This window comes from Scylla paramamosain, chromosome 10 (assembly GCF_035594125.1).
Source record: "Scylla paramamosain isolate STU-SP2022 chromosome 10, ASM3559412v1, whole genome shotgun sequence".
Classification (NCBI taxonomy): domain Eukaryota; kingdom Metazoa; phylum Arthropoda; class Malacostraca; order Decapoda; family Portunidae; genus Scylla; species Scylla paramamosain.
In genome coordinates this window covers 26,629,428-26,645,291 of record NC_087160.1, presented here as the reverse complement: position 1 = coordinate 26,645,291, position 15,864 = coordinate 26,629,428, and the positions used below count along the sequence as shown (strand labels likewise).

The 15,864-nt window shown below is 39.6% G+C and overlaps 1 protein-coding gene and 1 long non-coding RNA gene across 2 annotated transcripts; one reads left to right on the top strand and one right to left on the bottom strand.

Annotated features, from left to right (window-relative positions):
• Positions 1-496: 496 nt before the first annotated feature.
• LOC135104450 (uncharacterized) lies at positions 497-2,966 on the top strand. The gene is made up of 3 exons (XM_064011899.1): positions 497-828; positions 1,331-1,505; positions 1,966-2,966. Exons 2-3 carry the CDS (start codon positions 1,347-1,349, stop codon positions 2,878-2,880), a joined length of 1,074 nt encoding a protein of 357 aa, XP_063867969.1. The 5' UTR covers positions 497-828; positions 1,331-1,346; the 3' UTR covers positions 2,881-2,966.
• A 6,716-nt stretch (positions 2,967-9,682) lies between these two features.
• LOC135104448 (uncharacterized) lies at positions 9,683-11,053 on the bottom strand. Its single transcript, XR_010270449.1, has 3 exons — positions 10,951-11,053; positions 10,101-10,324; positions 9,683-9,925 (listed from the first exon to the last, which is right to left on the bottom strand). It is a non-coding gene; the product is annotated as an uncharacterized LOC135104448 (long non-coding RNA).
• Between the last annotated feature and the right edge of the window lie 4,811 nt (positions 11,054-15,864).

The window sequence follows — 15,864 nt, the reverse complement described above, 5'->3', positions numbered from 1 at the left end:
GTATGTAATATAAGGTACAGCTCTGTTGGTAGCGTACTGAAAGTGATAGTGCTGATTCATCTCCATTATTGCGTAGTGAATTGAATACATAATTATATTGCATCTCATATGTAAGGACCTCACACGGGAATCTGATTGAACCCCAAAGCAGGGGACCGCATCTAATACCAATTCTAATAGTATTTATGCCATGACTTTCATTTGACCTTTCTTTATCGTTTTGTAAGCTTCATGTATGGTCTGTATTAGAGCTTATTGTACAGTACAAAATCGAAGCTACATTCATACAACACGTCCATGGTTATCAGTTTCAATTTAGCGTTGGCGAAGGTAGGTTTTGAGTTGGAGGTTATCGAAGGTAGCTTTTCTGTTACCTGTGACCACCACATAAGATTTGCAGTGCTGAATGTAGTACCGTGTTCTACGAAATGTCTATGAAAAAAAAAAAAAAAAATCTACTATATATATGTTCTGAGTAAACCCACGCACCCGCAGGAGTGTCGAGAAGGCTTCGGTCACGTGGTGCTCGTCCTTGGGGTACCACAGCCAGACACAGCCCCAGCATGCCACCACCACCGCCACCACTTCGGAGATCAGCTGCTACAGGCCATTGTTCGACGGAGACATAGACAGCGACGATGACAGTGCTTGGGGGTTGGATGAGTGGCCCCTGGATCGGCCGCTGCCACTGCCGGAGTGGGGATGTGGACGGCCATCACTAGCCTTTGCCTCATTACGCGACTACAAGAGTTTCCTGAGCAGAGTCACAAGCCGCCAGCGCCGCGCCCTCGCCCTTCAGCCCTACGACTCCGTGTCCAATTTTATCGCGTGAGGATTGATTTATTTGTGTTTTTCCCTCGCAGGGTCAGTGTGCGTGTCTGTCGAGTGGTTCTGATAATGCTCCGTCTCATGTACTTATCTGTATTTCAATTGAAGGTTTATGTTCTCTTTTTCATTGTCATGTTTCCTTAGTTTGTTCAGTTTTGATGACTTTTTACAGTGAAACACTTATGTATACATCTCATATCTCCTTTTCCTTTATCCCTCTTGTTTACGTTTTCTTCTTCCATCTATTTTCACGTGTCTCTTGGTTTCCCTAGCTTTAATCATCATAATTTTTGTTGCCATGTCAGTATTATGTGTATTGCCTCACGTTTCCTTTATCTTTCCTTAATACTACATTTCTTATTATTCCCCATCGCGCCGTGGTGTGTGAAGCCGTTGCCGCGGTGCATTGAAGCAATCTGCACCGCATCATCAGATTATATCGTGTATTCCACTCTCTCTCTCTCTCTCTCTCTCTCTCTCTCTCTCTCTCTCTCTCTTCCAGGTTCTCAGAAGAATACATGGCGTCGGAATTCACCAACTTGCAGGAATTTTACCGCTACTACGACCCGCCGCTGGTGTCTGGCCGGTACTCCTGCGTGGGTCTCGCTGCCGATCTCGCCTCCCGCCTCGCCGACCTCGAGGGGCACTACCCAGGCTTCAAGGACGCCATCTACCCGGTATTTGTCGTTTACTGTTTCTTGTTTCATGGTATTCCTCTAATGTAATGAATATTGTATTCTTGTTGTATTCTTTGCATTCTCTTGATTTCTCGTTTGGATTGGATTGTTTTGTTTACTTCAGTCTTGCATGCATGCTTTCTCTTTATCCGTCTCTCTGACCCATTTTCAGAAACGCTTTCTTCTCTCACCACTACTATTTTCAAAGGCCATAGAGATAATTAGCCGGATTCTCAAGAGTGTTTCTTCTGTTGATAATATAGAAATATTGTTAATCTTTCACTGAAACCGTAAAAATACCTTGTCACTTCAACTAGAGTCTGTTGAATGTAGTCGAGGCGCGGGCAGTGTTTCAGAATGTTTCTCTCTCTCTCTCTCTCTCTCTCTCTCTCTCTCTCTCTCTCTCTCTCTCTCTCTCTCTCTCTCTCTCTCTCATTATGTGCTTCTCTCCTTCCATCAGGTATCTTGCGAGGAAGATGTCAAGGAAGATTACTTCAAGAGTGTAATCTCCTCAGGGCAGGTTACCCCGACCAAATGCATTAAAGAACACATGCTTCTGTGTGTGCGTATATGTGTAGAGGGACGTGCTGGGGTTGCGCTTTTAGATCCGGGTTACCACTTATCTCATCCTGTCACCGTGATGGAAGATGGACTGCCCCCTCACTCCGGCCCGGTCAACGCCGCCACCGCTCGTTCTGGTGTTGTCAGAACCTTCAGGTATTACTTTCCTCCGTCCTCCTCCTCCTCCTCCTCCTCCTCCTCCTCCTCCTCCTCCTCTTCCCCACCCTTCGTCATCTGGGAAGTGGAGGAAAACAGGAATGGAAGCATCAAGTTGTTCAAGAGCATTATCCACGTCTCCCGCCCGTTCCTCTCTGGAGTGGATGTGACGGAAAGACGCAACTTGGCCTTCTACTTCAGGATATTGCTGGGACGTGACGCCTCGGGGAAGTTCACGACGGGTTTGTATTTTCATATCAATCCGGCACCCGCCTCCACCACCATCACATTCCTCCACAAGGTTGACGGGGAAATGAAGCACGTCAAGAAGCTTATTGATTACTTCCTCCCGCACTACGCAGAGAAGGAATTGGGGAAGAAAAGAAAGGAAGTAAAAGAAGGACAGGAACTGACTGAAATACGCAGTGTAGAACAGGAAGCATGGAAGAGCGAGAAAGATGATAACAACAAGAAGAATGAAGAGAAGCTTGACGAGGAGGTGGAACGCGCAGTGATGGCAGTTGAAGATGGCTTGGGGCGAGCACGGGGTGAGGTGCGAGGTGCTCTGGTCACTTTGGCCTGCTTCCTGCATGATGAAGAGTACTCTGCTGAAGTTTCCAAGCTCAATAATTATATAGAAACCTTACGAAGGGCTTGAAACACACACACACACACACACACACACACACACACACACACGCACACACACATACACACACACACACACACACACACACACACACACACGTCCACGACCTACTTCAGACAAAATTATAATAACTAGATATTCAGACAGAACAACACGAGCCTGATTCAGATTATGTACACTACAATCAAATAAATACAGATAAAGACAAACAGACACAATCTCTGCACTTGTTATCTTTTTCTTCGAAACCTTAAGTGGGTTTTCAAGTATTTTCAGTGTTATCTGCTCTATCATTTTTTCTTTGTCATAATAACAGTATACAAGTATTATGTACACGGTGGTAGGCAACTGCTGGTTATGTAATGAGTATTTGCCTCATTCGTTGTTATGTTCGTGCAACTTATTCATCACTGCGCACTTACTTTTGGTTGTACCGGTTGTTAAATGAAAAGTTTATAATGTTGCTGCGAGTTTAATCAAATTCCAATATTGGGAGATCTTGAAGTAAAGATGCAGGGTATCACCAGCTTGTGTTTAAGGATTCCTCAAGGGATATTTTGGCCTCGCCTTAACGACCCAGCAACGCTGTGTTGTGATTAACTATGTCACCCGTTAAAAAGAAGGCAAGTACTGAAGCACATGTAGAACATGCAGGTTATCAGGAACATCTTGAAAAGCTTCATAGCTTCCCTAAGGTTAGTGCATCGGCATCGCCTTGCGAGGTTCCTTTATAGTTAACTAGAATGATACCTGTTAAAATGAGAGGGAAGAGGAAGCAGGAACTAAAGAGGGCGCTGATTAGGGAGGGCGGGGAAGGGGGATAGAGTCAGGTAATCCCAGGCAGTCAGTAGCAGGAGGACCACCAGGAAGGATGGTTGCGCGTCGTGTTGCTGTCCTAAATGATACCACCTTCTGCCGCTTCTTCAAGGTAATAGTGTGAGCGTTGCTATTGGTATTTCATTGTAGGAATTTAAACTGGTTTCCATCTGTAGTTCTTATGTCTTAATATAACGGTAATTTTTTTTCAAGGTGTTCGATTGGTCAGCGTAGCTCGGTAGTTATCGTGATTAGATTGGCTGATCTTGTAATCGTTTAGGATAACATAAATGACGTCAACCAGCGTAATAGGATCCATGGGTAACAGTTGCCACGTCATCATGAGTAATGGGAAGGGGGAGGTGACGCTCACTGGCTGATGTTTTTTTTTTGTGATCAAGTGATGTCTCGTGATAGGGCATTTGATAGCCATCCCTTACTGATTAGTGAGTGTATAAGTGGTACTGACATGTGCTTGACTATTGCACTTAACATGCTTAGCTGAAAGATCTGATAAGTGATAATAGGTAGTTGAGAAGGTAGTTTGTTTGACGGAGATCCAGGAGCAGTGCAGAGGGGCAGAGGTTAGTGGGAACAAGTACAAGAAGAGGTGGCGGAGGGTTTATTGGGGAAGAGGAACAAGAGGAATTGGGGTAGGTGTAATGGAGAGAAGAAAGACGAGAAAAGGTTGGGGAGAGGTGGGGAGGAAGAGGAGTCCTACACTCCGTACGTCGCCTCCTTCCCCCCATCCCAGCTGCTGACACTTAGGGCCTGTCCACACCAGAAAACATTGTTTGGAAACATTGTTTGCAAACTGGAACATTTTTCAATTGTATTTGATTCCCATCCCAATGAGAAAGTGTGTGCGAGCGTGCGTGTGTGCGGCGAGGGTGACGATGAATCGGTGTTGCCAGATTGTCAGTAATTTCTGGAGATCTGAAATTTTTATCTTTTGTCAGAATTTAAGAAATTAGTTATTGTAAAATCTGAAATTTTAGCCAGTGGGAGCCACCAACCATAAAAGTATTTCAAAGTCAGTTGTAGACATCCGAAGAAAATTGTGTGCTTATCTAAGACACAAATTAATAAATGAAGGCAAGACATATATGGAAATGAACACACGCAAAAAAGAAAAAAAAAAAAATGCACAGAAAAACCATAAGGCACAAGATTAATAATAATGAGAATTTGAAATGTGTACGAGTACATATACCGACGTCAAACGCTTTGCTCGCAAAACAAACAGAAGCATACGTGCCGAGCAGAGCGTTTGCCTTTCCAGGCCCAATAGGCAAACAACCAATCAGCGAGTAGTAGAAGATAAGAACATCATTTAAGTTGCCATAGGAATGTATTTTGAAGAATAAGATATATAATATAATGCTTTTTGATACTCACTCTACATAATTTCTTGGTCCGTCCCCTTTTGGAATATTGCATTCAAGCATGGCGCCCCTATTACCAGAAAGACGGATAACTTAGAACGAGTTCAGCGTATCCGTAGAGTAACAAAAATTATACCAAGCCTAAGAAACAAATCATACGAAGAGCATCTTAAGAAATTGAATCTTTTCCCATCAACACAAAGAATACCAAGAGGCGACTTAATACATGTGTTTAAAATCATCAAAGGCGTTGATAATAATATGGACTGCATTAAGTATTCAACGATAGATTTTTCAAATTACATGGGAGGAAACGGTTGTAAAATTGTTGGGAAATCCTTCAACACGAATCAAAGTTACTTTTTCTTTCGTGTCATCAATCTATGGATTGTGTTTCCTTGAGACGGGATAAACTGCAACACCCTAGAGATTTTTAAACACCGTCTTGATGAATATTTTGCCTCAAATCCCCGTTTAACACCGTATGTTTGTTAGAGATCAACTTCTTGCCTTTAGGAAATGGGGGCACCTCATTTCATATATTTTCATTCTTTCTTATTTAAATTCTTCCGGGATTTTACTTCTCTAACCCTATAAGGCAGAGATTCTCAACCAGGGGGGAATTCCCCTCTGGCGCTGCCAGACGTATATCTTCCCCTATTTCTTTCCCCTTCGTCTCTCTCTCTCTCTCTCTCTCTCTCTCTCTCTCTCTCTCTCTCTCTCTCTCTCTCCTTCAGAATGGTTTTACCATTACCACAATTTATTAATTTTTTTATATTATTATTGTTATTATTATTATTATTATTATTATTATTATTATTATTATTATTATTATTGTTGTTGTTGTTTTATTATAATAATAATAATAATAATAATAATAATAATAACTATTATTATTATTAATATTATTATTATTATTATTGTTATTCATTTCATTCAGTCATTCTTGCTATTGCCATAAATTTTACTGGTGAAACAACACATTTTAAACTCCTTGACAGTGTTGTAGTTGTACGTATCCTCATGTTTTTTTTTTTTTTTTTATTATCACCACGTTGTGAATCTTTCAATTCTGTCATCCTTATAGTACAAAACACTCGGCAGAAGCAACCTCACAGAAGTCTTGCCCCCAACACTCAGAAGAACAATCATTGATGCTAATTCATCATCAGTACATAGATTGTTTGTCAAGTCTGAAAGTGGACTGATGTCAAGCAGCGCCTCACTATCCTGCAGGTCACGCCAAGTCGTATCATTACTCTGGCTGTCAAGTGCAAAATAAATGTATAATTCAGATAAAATTGGTTCATAGTAGGAATACTGAAACAACCTTGAGTTTTCTATTAATTGTATTATAATCAAAGATAAAAGTGTATAATGATGTTTGTGCGTTACCATCTCCAATCCTCGTAGTGGTTCAACCAGAGTCACTTAACAGCCGACTATGTGTGTGTGTGTGTGTATCAAGTTGTTTGTATTTGTACTGCTCTGGCAGGATCGTACATCGTCTGCAGCTTTCCGGAAAAAAAAGTAATTTGTAAAATAATAATAAAGTAATCATTATTCGCAAACAGGTTAGTTAATAACACCCACAATAGTTAAATAAGGATTTACCTGTATCAGTATAATTTTGCGCTTATTTTGTTCATTGTGGATTTTTTTGTGATGATAAAAATATCAACCCACCTTATTAATCAAATTCCAACAAATCGTTATCTACATCCAGTTCCGTGTCGTCGTCTTTGCTTGGTGAAGGTGGTAAACTTGTAGAAATCTCTCTTTCCTGTTGCAAAACTAGTTCCTTGATGTAGGGGTATTTTACTGTATCTATGAAAGCTAACAAATATTTTTAAGGCTTGCCAACTTTCCAGCTTTCAAGATAATAGGTACATCATATTTTTATGGGAGTGTTTTTAGACTGAGGTCGAACAGATTCTGGGAGATGCTGCTTCTAGCCGGCATTAACCTGACTGGAGTGAGTGGGGCATCCCAGTATGTCTTCGCAATAAAGTACCCTTCCTTGTATGATTGGTTGAAGACAAACATCCTGACTTCCATGAAGGAAACAGGCTCATTGATTGGTTTACAATTCACCACAAACTATTTCAACACATCTATGTCAAAGAAGTCTTGTTGGCATATCCCCACTACTCAATATCAGGAGGACGTTGCATTCTGAATAATATTGCAGTAGGAATCAAAGTCGTAGATGTTAATCTTCCGGATGAATTTTCTTTCAATGCTTCCAAAAGCACTGTCACATGGCAGGAAGGAGTGGCCTGGCATGAAATAAAATTAATATGTTCATTGTTCTTTAATCGTCCACTGCGCACTTCATGAAGATAATTCTGGACGATGTTTGTATTTTTGTTTTGGTCTTCACAGTTAAAACCAAACACAGTTAAATGTTCGAAATCCTTCTCATCATACTCCATTGCAGTCCATTTCTTGAGACAGCTGGTGATTTCAACGGAGCCACGCCCATCTGTAACCTCGTCTCAACACGAGGATTGTTGATTAATTCGTCGTCAGGTTATGAATGCAAAAGTTATACATCCACAGCTTGCGGAGAGTTTGGGAATGGGAATAGTCTGCTATAGGTCTATAGAAATAACATCAACTTTATCATGTATGTCTTTTTTCTTGTCCTTCATTAATTCCTGTCCCTGTGATGCTTTATTCTTGCGGTGCTTAAGTCGATCTTGCAAATGTTTGTCAGTTTCGTTGGTGGCTGAATTGATGGAAGTGGTCAATTTATCTTGTGCTTTATGTATCTGATCTTAGTGGCTGGAAGACAATGTTAAACTCCTTTGTGAATGTTTTGTGATAATAACTTAGTGGCTGGAAGACAATGTTAAACTCCTTTGTGAATGTTTTGTGATAATAACTGAGTCACCTTTTCGATATCAGGATGATTGGCAGACGTCCATTCTTCATAAGATTTGTAAAGTTTTGAGATGGTCAAGTTGCTCTTCAAGTACTTCTTATGAGAATTTCTGGCACGACCGTAGTGGCTTGTCACTCTGTAGATGGCTGATGTGATCTCAAACACATTGCGCTTTTTCTCCAGTAATTTTTCCGGCAGGTTCGTGACGTCCTCGTTGATCCAGTACTGGAACATGTGTAGAAATTGTATTGCACACACAGCTCGTTTCCTGGTAATCCTAAAAATTGCTGTAAATGCTTGTCTACAAACGGAGAGTTTCTTTCTGGTAGACAACGCCCTCGCTCTCTCTCTCTCTCTCTCTCTCTCTCTCATAACACAGCAGCAGCATTTCGTTAACTCGGGACATGATGGACATGTCTTGGAGAAATTTTCAAATTTCACGCCTTAAGTTTTTTCACTCACAGTACTAAAGCGTTCAGGAATACATAAAACATCAAATACATAATAGTATTGCCTATTATAAAAACTCCCTACACGTGAGACCAAAACCTCTCCAATAGAATAGGCGTTCATACGTTCCAACAATGGTCCCCGCACAAAAACTGATATTTAGGCCCTGCCCCTTACTTCAGGGAGGCAGGTGATTAGTTGAACATAGTGTTCGTATCATATTCCCATATATTTATACTAAAAATAAAATCCCTCATCTAACAAAGTGGGACTGCCCTGAAACAGTTTATAGTGAGAATCTGGTGTTTATTCTCAACATTCTTATACCCATTAAAAGGTCCGCAAGTGATTCGCCTTCGCTTGTCAAGATCACATGAGAGAGAGAGCACTATTACCATGGCAATGCGCCGTGTGCCAAACTAACACCTTGTGATATTGCGCTCGCTCTCTATGTGATCTTGGAAAGCGTTATCTTCACTATAAACCGTCTTATAAGGGCAGTGAGACTGTTTATAGTGAGGATCTGATGGCTATTCGCTACATTATTACCCTTTAAAAAATCGCAAGTGATTTGCCTTCGCTATGCCAAAGTAATATCTTGGGATAAAGCGCTCTCTCTCTCTCTCATTCATTTTGTCATTTTCACTTCGTGTCTCGCTCTCGTATACGTAATACCACTTTAATTTTCAATCAGTCTCGATTCTACTTAGCAATCCTTAGGATTGTTCTTTTTTTCTCACAGGCACACACACACAGAGTGCTACGACTTGGTGGGATTTACTGTATCTATACGCATGACGGCGACAGTAGGTAAATGTGACCGATACTTGTCAAAGCAGCGCAAATCTCGAGGTGATAATGTGCGATACTCAGGATGGTAAGAATTTAGGTTGGGCGCAAAACTCGGGAGTATTTATAAACTTTTTATAGTTTAAATAATATTTAAATATTATTTAATTATTTAAATATTTAATGTATTATTTAGATTCAAGATTAAATAAAAAAATTTAATTTATAATTTATAGTAAATAAAATTTAATTTATAAATTTTAAATATTTATAATATTTATTATAAAGTTTAAATTTAATGAATCTAATAATGTATTATTTAGATTCAAGATAAATAATTTTAATTTAAGATTAAGCATTTGGTAGATCTGAAAAAAATCTACCGGACTGGCAGCATGAACGTGGCCAGGAATAATCTGCTTAGCAAAGGAGAATTGAAACGAGCTAGCTGGGAAAAAAAGAGCTTGTGGGTTTGAGAGAAACATTATATAAGCCAGAATTTAATTTACCTCGAACACTCTCCGGAGAGAAACACTAGCCCCATTCCAGAAGAAAATTTTTATTAAAAAAAAAACTTTTTTGAGGAGTCCTTCGAACTCTTAACACACAAGGCAGCTTTTAAACCAACATCAAACTGGCCCCAAAGTCTTATTACGTAAAGGTGACGGGTAGTAGTAGGTATTTTTTTGGGCAGTATAGCAAGGTAGAGCGGCGAGCGGCACGCCACCTGCAGAAGAAAAAAAAAAATTTTAAAGCAAGTGTTTCTTTCCAGTTTCATCTAATATTCCCACCAGAATTTCATTCATTAAATCATTTAGTGTAATTTCACTTCCCTGCAAAACAATAAAATGTTCATTATTCCATCCATCCATGGCTTTTGTGGCAAAAAATCAAAATTTCACCATTTTTCCAGATGTCCCAGAACTTTGTTGCTCTTGCTTTGATGAATTGACCACATATGCAGCAGCAGAATGCATCTTGAGACTGACTGCAGCCTCTTGGTGTTATTTCACCTTTTGTGATGTATCTTCTCGGGCAGCCAAAGCAGAATTGATTGGTGATCTGCAAGCCCCCCTACTTTCTTCTTTATATTGTTTGTCAAGCAGTACACTAAAAGTTTAGATTTCTGAAATATAAGCACATTTATTGTATAATTATTATAGAAGAAATTTAAAAAGATTTCTGAAATGTAAGCAAATTTCTTATGCTAGAACCGGTCCGTTCAAAAATGATATTACTAGAATGATCTTTAATAAAAAAAAAAATTGTATTCTCTTTCATTGTTTTAACTTATTTGCAACAAACAATTAGATAAGCAATTGAGATTTTGCACTAAAGGTCTTTTAACTGACTTTTATAAAAAAAACAAAACAATAGTAGTAAGTACGAAATAAGGCAAAAATGTAAATTCAATACTATAATGAAGTAAGACAAGTAAAATTCAAAATAACTGGAAAAGTACGGTTTGAGGCCAAGGACAAAAAAGTGAAATTTTGTTACATAGTGAATAATTATTAGGGAGTTGTTATTGTATTAAATTTTCCTCCTTTTCGCTCCATCATTCGGTTTTACTACTTTACATGATCAGCATCAAGTGGGCAGGAAGGCAGAATTTTTTTTTCTTAAACAAGAGCAGGAGGAAGACGACTACTATAAAAAATATAAGTTGTCAAGTGGTCACTGTAGTCTTGTGCCTCACTAACCTTTTCCAGTTTATGAATATGGCTGGCTCTCAATCTGTTTCAGCCTTACCGACATCACCACCATAAAACGCTATGCAAATCAATCAGCATCAACGGCGGTGGTGGAGAGAGGTTGCTTTCATGGTTTGGCGCGGTGAGGCAGTGGTGGGCATAATTCAAACAAGGTAGTCAAAAAACCTTATTTTAGTAAATGTAGCTAAACAATCATATATATATCACTTACGATACGAAATTTAGATCACCAGAACTTTTATTATAATAATAATAAATAATAATAATAAACGGTTTACCAGAACGTACACAATAAATAATAATAATAAACTGTTTACTACTACCTAAACCAATTTTATTTCCCCACTTCTTGTAATGGTCGTTGTTACATCATCAATCATACTAGACCAGCGACTCTACACACTGCCAACATCAGAAAGATCGTGAAAGACGTAATTCTTAGCGAGAACAGTAAGGAGAGGGGGTGTGGGGATAGGCAAAAAAATATTATCAACGGAGAGAGAGAGAGAGAGAGAGAGAGAGAGAGAGAGAGAGAGAGAGAGAGAGAGAGAGAGAGAGAGAGAGAGAGAGAGAGAAACTATATGGAACAAGTAGGCAAGACATAAATGACTACAATGAGGGAGAAGAGGGAAGGGATAGTGGCTCATGAAAAATAGTAAGTCATGAATATATGGAGAGAGAGAGAGAGAGAGAGAGAGAGAGAGAGAGAGAGAGAGAGAGAGAGAGAGAGAGAGAGAGAAACTATGTGGAATAAGTACGCAAGACATGAATGACTACAGTGGGGGAGAAGAGGAAAGGGAACAAGACCAGAGGAGAGGAGAGAAGAGAAGGGGCGGGATCAATGTTTCAGATGAGTGAAACAAACGGTGGGTAGTTTTAATTAACCCTTCCGCTGCTAATGACAATAATACCTGCCGAATGAATTTGACACCTGCTTGATAAATGACTTGACACCTGTGTTGTATGTGATTTTTACTGCACAAACTAAAACTGCAAGCACTAAAAGATGTATATATCACTTGTTCCATCACTCCTTTCGCTGCCAGGGTTGTCTTTGAAAAGTACCCTCTAATCTAATAGACAAATCAAGCTCAAGGAAAAGCCACAAAAGCCAAAAAAGGGTTGAAGAAAATTGTGAAAAAAAAAAAACTCACCGTCTGGACATCCCCGTCGCATTCTCTCAGGGCGGTAATATCGCCTCCATACGCAAGTCACCTATGAAGAGCAAAAGCAAGTTGCGTCACCTGTGGAGAACAAAACGAGGCAAGTAGCATGTTATCACTAATACTACAGGATCTATATATTCTCAGATACCATGGGCTCTAAATTTGGGTAGTCATCCAAGGTTAAGAGAAGATATAATGGTCAGGTTATCATGAACGTTTTCCCAGTGAGATAGAAAAACTTTAAACCCTTTCACCTCTAATGACAATACAAAACACGCTTCTTTATTACCCCTACTTGACAATGGCGAAACATTAAACGTACACGTTTTAACTACGTGCATTGATTTGTTATCAGTGTTTGAGGATTATAATTTAAAAACTTTGATATCGTATTTCAAAGTGGGAGAGGCGTATTTCAAAGTGGGAGAGGCGAGAAGAAAATACCGCACAAGTACAGTACAAATGCGTCAAATCATTCGAGGAAATGAGCCCACAATATTCAAAGTACTCCTCCCTAACTAATGAATTTACCTGACAACTAAGGCCGGCTGACAAACCTAAATTCAACTTAATATACTGTACTTTTGTAACCACAAATATTGCACACAAGGGCCGTTTCACAGTCGTTTCGTAAACTACCCAACCACTGCGCTCTCCAATTCGGTTAGAACCTGAACAAACTGAAGAGGTCTCAGTGCATGAACAGAATATTGCAAAGTTCAAGCATGGCAATTAACGTGAAGGAACTACCTACTACATTCAGCAATACGGTAACGTTGTATAACGTAGTACAACTGGAGTTTACAAGGTAAAATAGCCTTTACCATAATAATGAGGCATGATGGTTGCCGCTTGTTAAGACTTGAAACATGTACTACTACTAGACAGGGAGTGGTGATTAAAATAATAAATAGGTGGGGGGATATATATACGAGAGAGAGAGAGAGAGAGAGAGAGAGAGAGAGAGAGAGAGAGAGAGAGAGAGAGAGAGAGAGAGAGAGAGACCCAATAACTCATGGAAATTAAATGAAAGTGGATGACAGGTTAAGCACTACTGTCAAGTGAGTGCAGTAAAGCATTGAACAACCCAAACCCACCTGCTAATAAAATTCACCGGGACGGAACTGAAAACTTCGTAGAACATCCATGCACAACAAGCCCTCTTCATAAATATAAGCCATGTACGCACACACACCACACTTCCGTAATAGGAGGTAATAGGAGCTACGCGTCTGGAGCAGGTGAATACGTGAACACAAATCGGAGAGAACAGCAAAACGCAGCTGGACAAATAGCCACGCACAATACTTTTAAAGACGGTAAGCACACACACACCACACTTACCATACCAAGAAGAGCCACCAGTCAGCATTTGAAGACGTGGACGAGGACAAGAACTCAACAACAAGGTTCCTACTCATCAGGCAACCATCAGAATACTGAGGCACGTGTGGTGAGAAGGTAACAAGGTTGGTGTTGATTCCAAAGATTCACCACACAATTTAAATGATTTTCTTCCTGTCATTTCAAAAAAAAAAAAAAAAAATAATAATAATAAAAAAAAAATAATAATAATAATAATAAATAAATAAAATGTCCGCGCAAAGTTAATGCAAAAATTGCTATGTAAAAATTTAAACTCTTTGCTGGTTCGCCTATTGGTCGCTCGAACCATGGAGGGTCAGGCACACCTGTGAACGAGCTAATCAACCACATACCAGGCTGAATATCTATCTGATTGATTAAATTAACTGAGTTATGTAGTTGCCGAAATATATTTTTAACATTAATGAAGTTTTCCCACAATTGTTGGTACATAAAAATTGTATAACGAATAATCATCTAACGAGGTGATTAATTAAAGATCACCCCGTGCTTTTCTTTAAATAATTATAATCATAGTGGCTCATCAGAAATTAATAAAACGTCTCGAATGTTTTCAAGCCAAAATATAAAAGAGAGAGAGAGAGAGAGAGAGAGAGAGAGAGAGAGAGAGAGAGAGAGAGAGAGAGAGAGAGAGAGAGAGAGAGAGATAACTGCAACGAGGGAGGACTGGGAACATGCCCAGAGGAGAAATAGTAAGAGGCGGGGTGGATTGGGGGCGTTACAGGGGGAACAATATGGAAGACGAGGGATAGATCACAGTTCAGGAAAGCTCCCACAGTCATCAGATGCGAGCAGATAAACAAGCAGCAAGACGGTGGATAGTTTAACCCTTTTCGCTGCTAATGACAATAATATTTGCTGAATGAATGACTCAATGAAACCTGCTTGATGAATCACATACCTGTTGAATTAATTATTTTTTTATTGCACAAACTAAAACTGCAGGCAATAAATATTTCACTTGCTCCATCACTCCTTTTGCTGTCAGGATTGTCTTTGGAAAGTACGCTCTAATCTTTCTATAGACAAACTAAGCTCAAGAAAGACGCCATTCAAAGGGTTGGAAAAAAAAAAAAAAACGTCTGGACATCATCGTATTCTCTAAGCGCGTATCACCTCCATACGCAAGTCACCTGTGGAGAACAAAAGCAGGTGAGTGGTAGCATGTTACCACTAATACTACTGGATCCATATTCTCGGATACGATTGGCTCTAATTTGAGTAGCGAAGATATAATGGTCAGGTTATCGTGAGTGTTTTCCCGAATGAGTTATAAACCTTTAACCGGTTATTTCGTCGCTAATGACAATACAACACCCGTTTCTTTATTACCCCTACTTGGCAATGGCAAAACAGTAAATGTAAACGTCTTAACTACTACATGCATTGATTTGTTGTATGTTTGAGGATTAAGCTTTTTTTAAACTTATACATATCGTATTTTTAAGGGAGAGGAAAAAAAAAAAAAAAATACCGCTCGTTAAGTACAGGACGATGCGTCAAGTTATCCGAGGAAATAAGCCCACAATATTCCAGTGCTGAGCACTAACACGAAAGTACTTCCTAATTAATGAATCTAAATTTAACTTTATCCTCTACTTCCAACCACAGATATCGGGCACAACTAAGGCCGGCTGACAAATCTAAATTCAACTTAATCCTGTACTTTTGTAACCACAAATATTGCACACAACTAGGGGCGGTTTCATTCATTTCGTTAACTACCCAACCACTGCGCTCTCCAATTTGGTTAGCACCTGAGCAACTTAACAGAACCGTGTAAAGTTTAAACGTAATTAACGTGAAGGAACTACCTACGTTCAGCACTAAGGTAACGTAGTATAACGTCGTGTAACAAATTAACAAAAAGTAATCTTACCATAATGAGGCATGATGGCTACCGCTTGTTAAGACTTGAAACGTGTACTAAACTGGGAGTGGTGATTAATGGGAAGGGGGACATATGAGAGAAGGGGTGACACACACACACACACACACACACTCTTGCCGTAACAGGAACACGTCTGCAGAAGGTGAATACGTAGATAAGCACAAATCTGAGAGAACAGCAAAATCAAGCTTAACAAATAGCCACGCAGCACACCGAAACACGGTACACACACACATATCACGCTTACCATACCAAGATGAGCCACCAGTCAGTATTTAAAGACGTGGACGAGAGCAAGAGAAATCAACCACAAAGTTCCTACTCGTCAGGCAGCCAGCAGGATACTGGCACTGGGGGCACGTCTGGTGAGGAGGTAACAAGGTTGGTGGTTCCAAAGATTCACCACGCAATTTAAATTATTTCTTTCTTCCCATTTCAATAGCGATTGGTGTATACATTAATCTTGTTCATATATATCAATATAAAAAATATACGGCCCCTCCCCCAC

Bases quoted from the DNA above. Each gene is read 5' to 3' on its own strand.
- LOC135104450 (XM_064011899.1), top strand. From the start codon at position 1,347: ATGGCGTCGGAATTCACCAACTTGCAGGAATTTTACCGCTACTACGAC. The intron at 1,506-1,965 runs GTATTTGTCGTT...TCCTTCCATCAG, and splicing joins TCAAGGACGCCATCTACCCG to GTATCTTGCGAGGAAGATGT.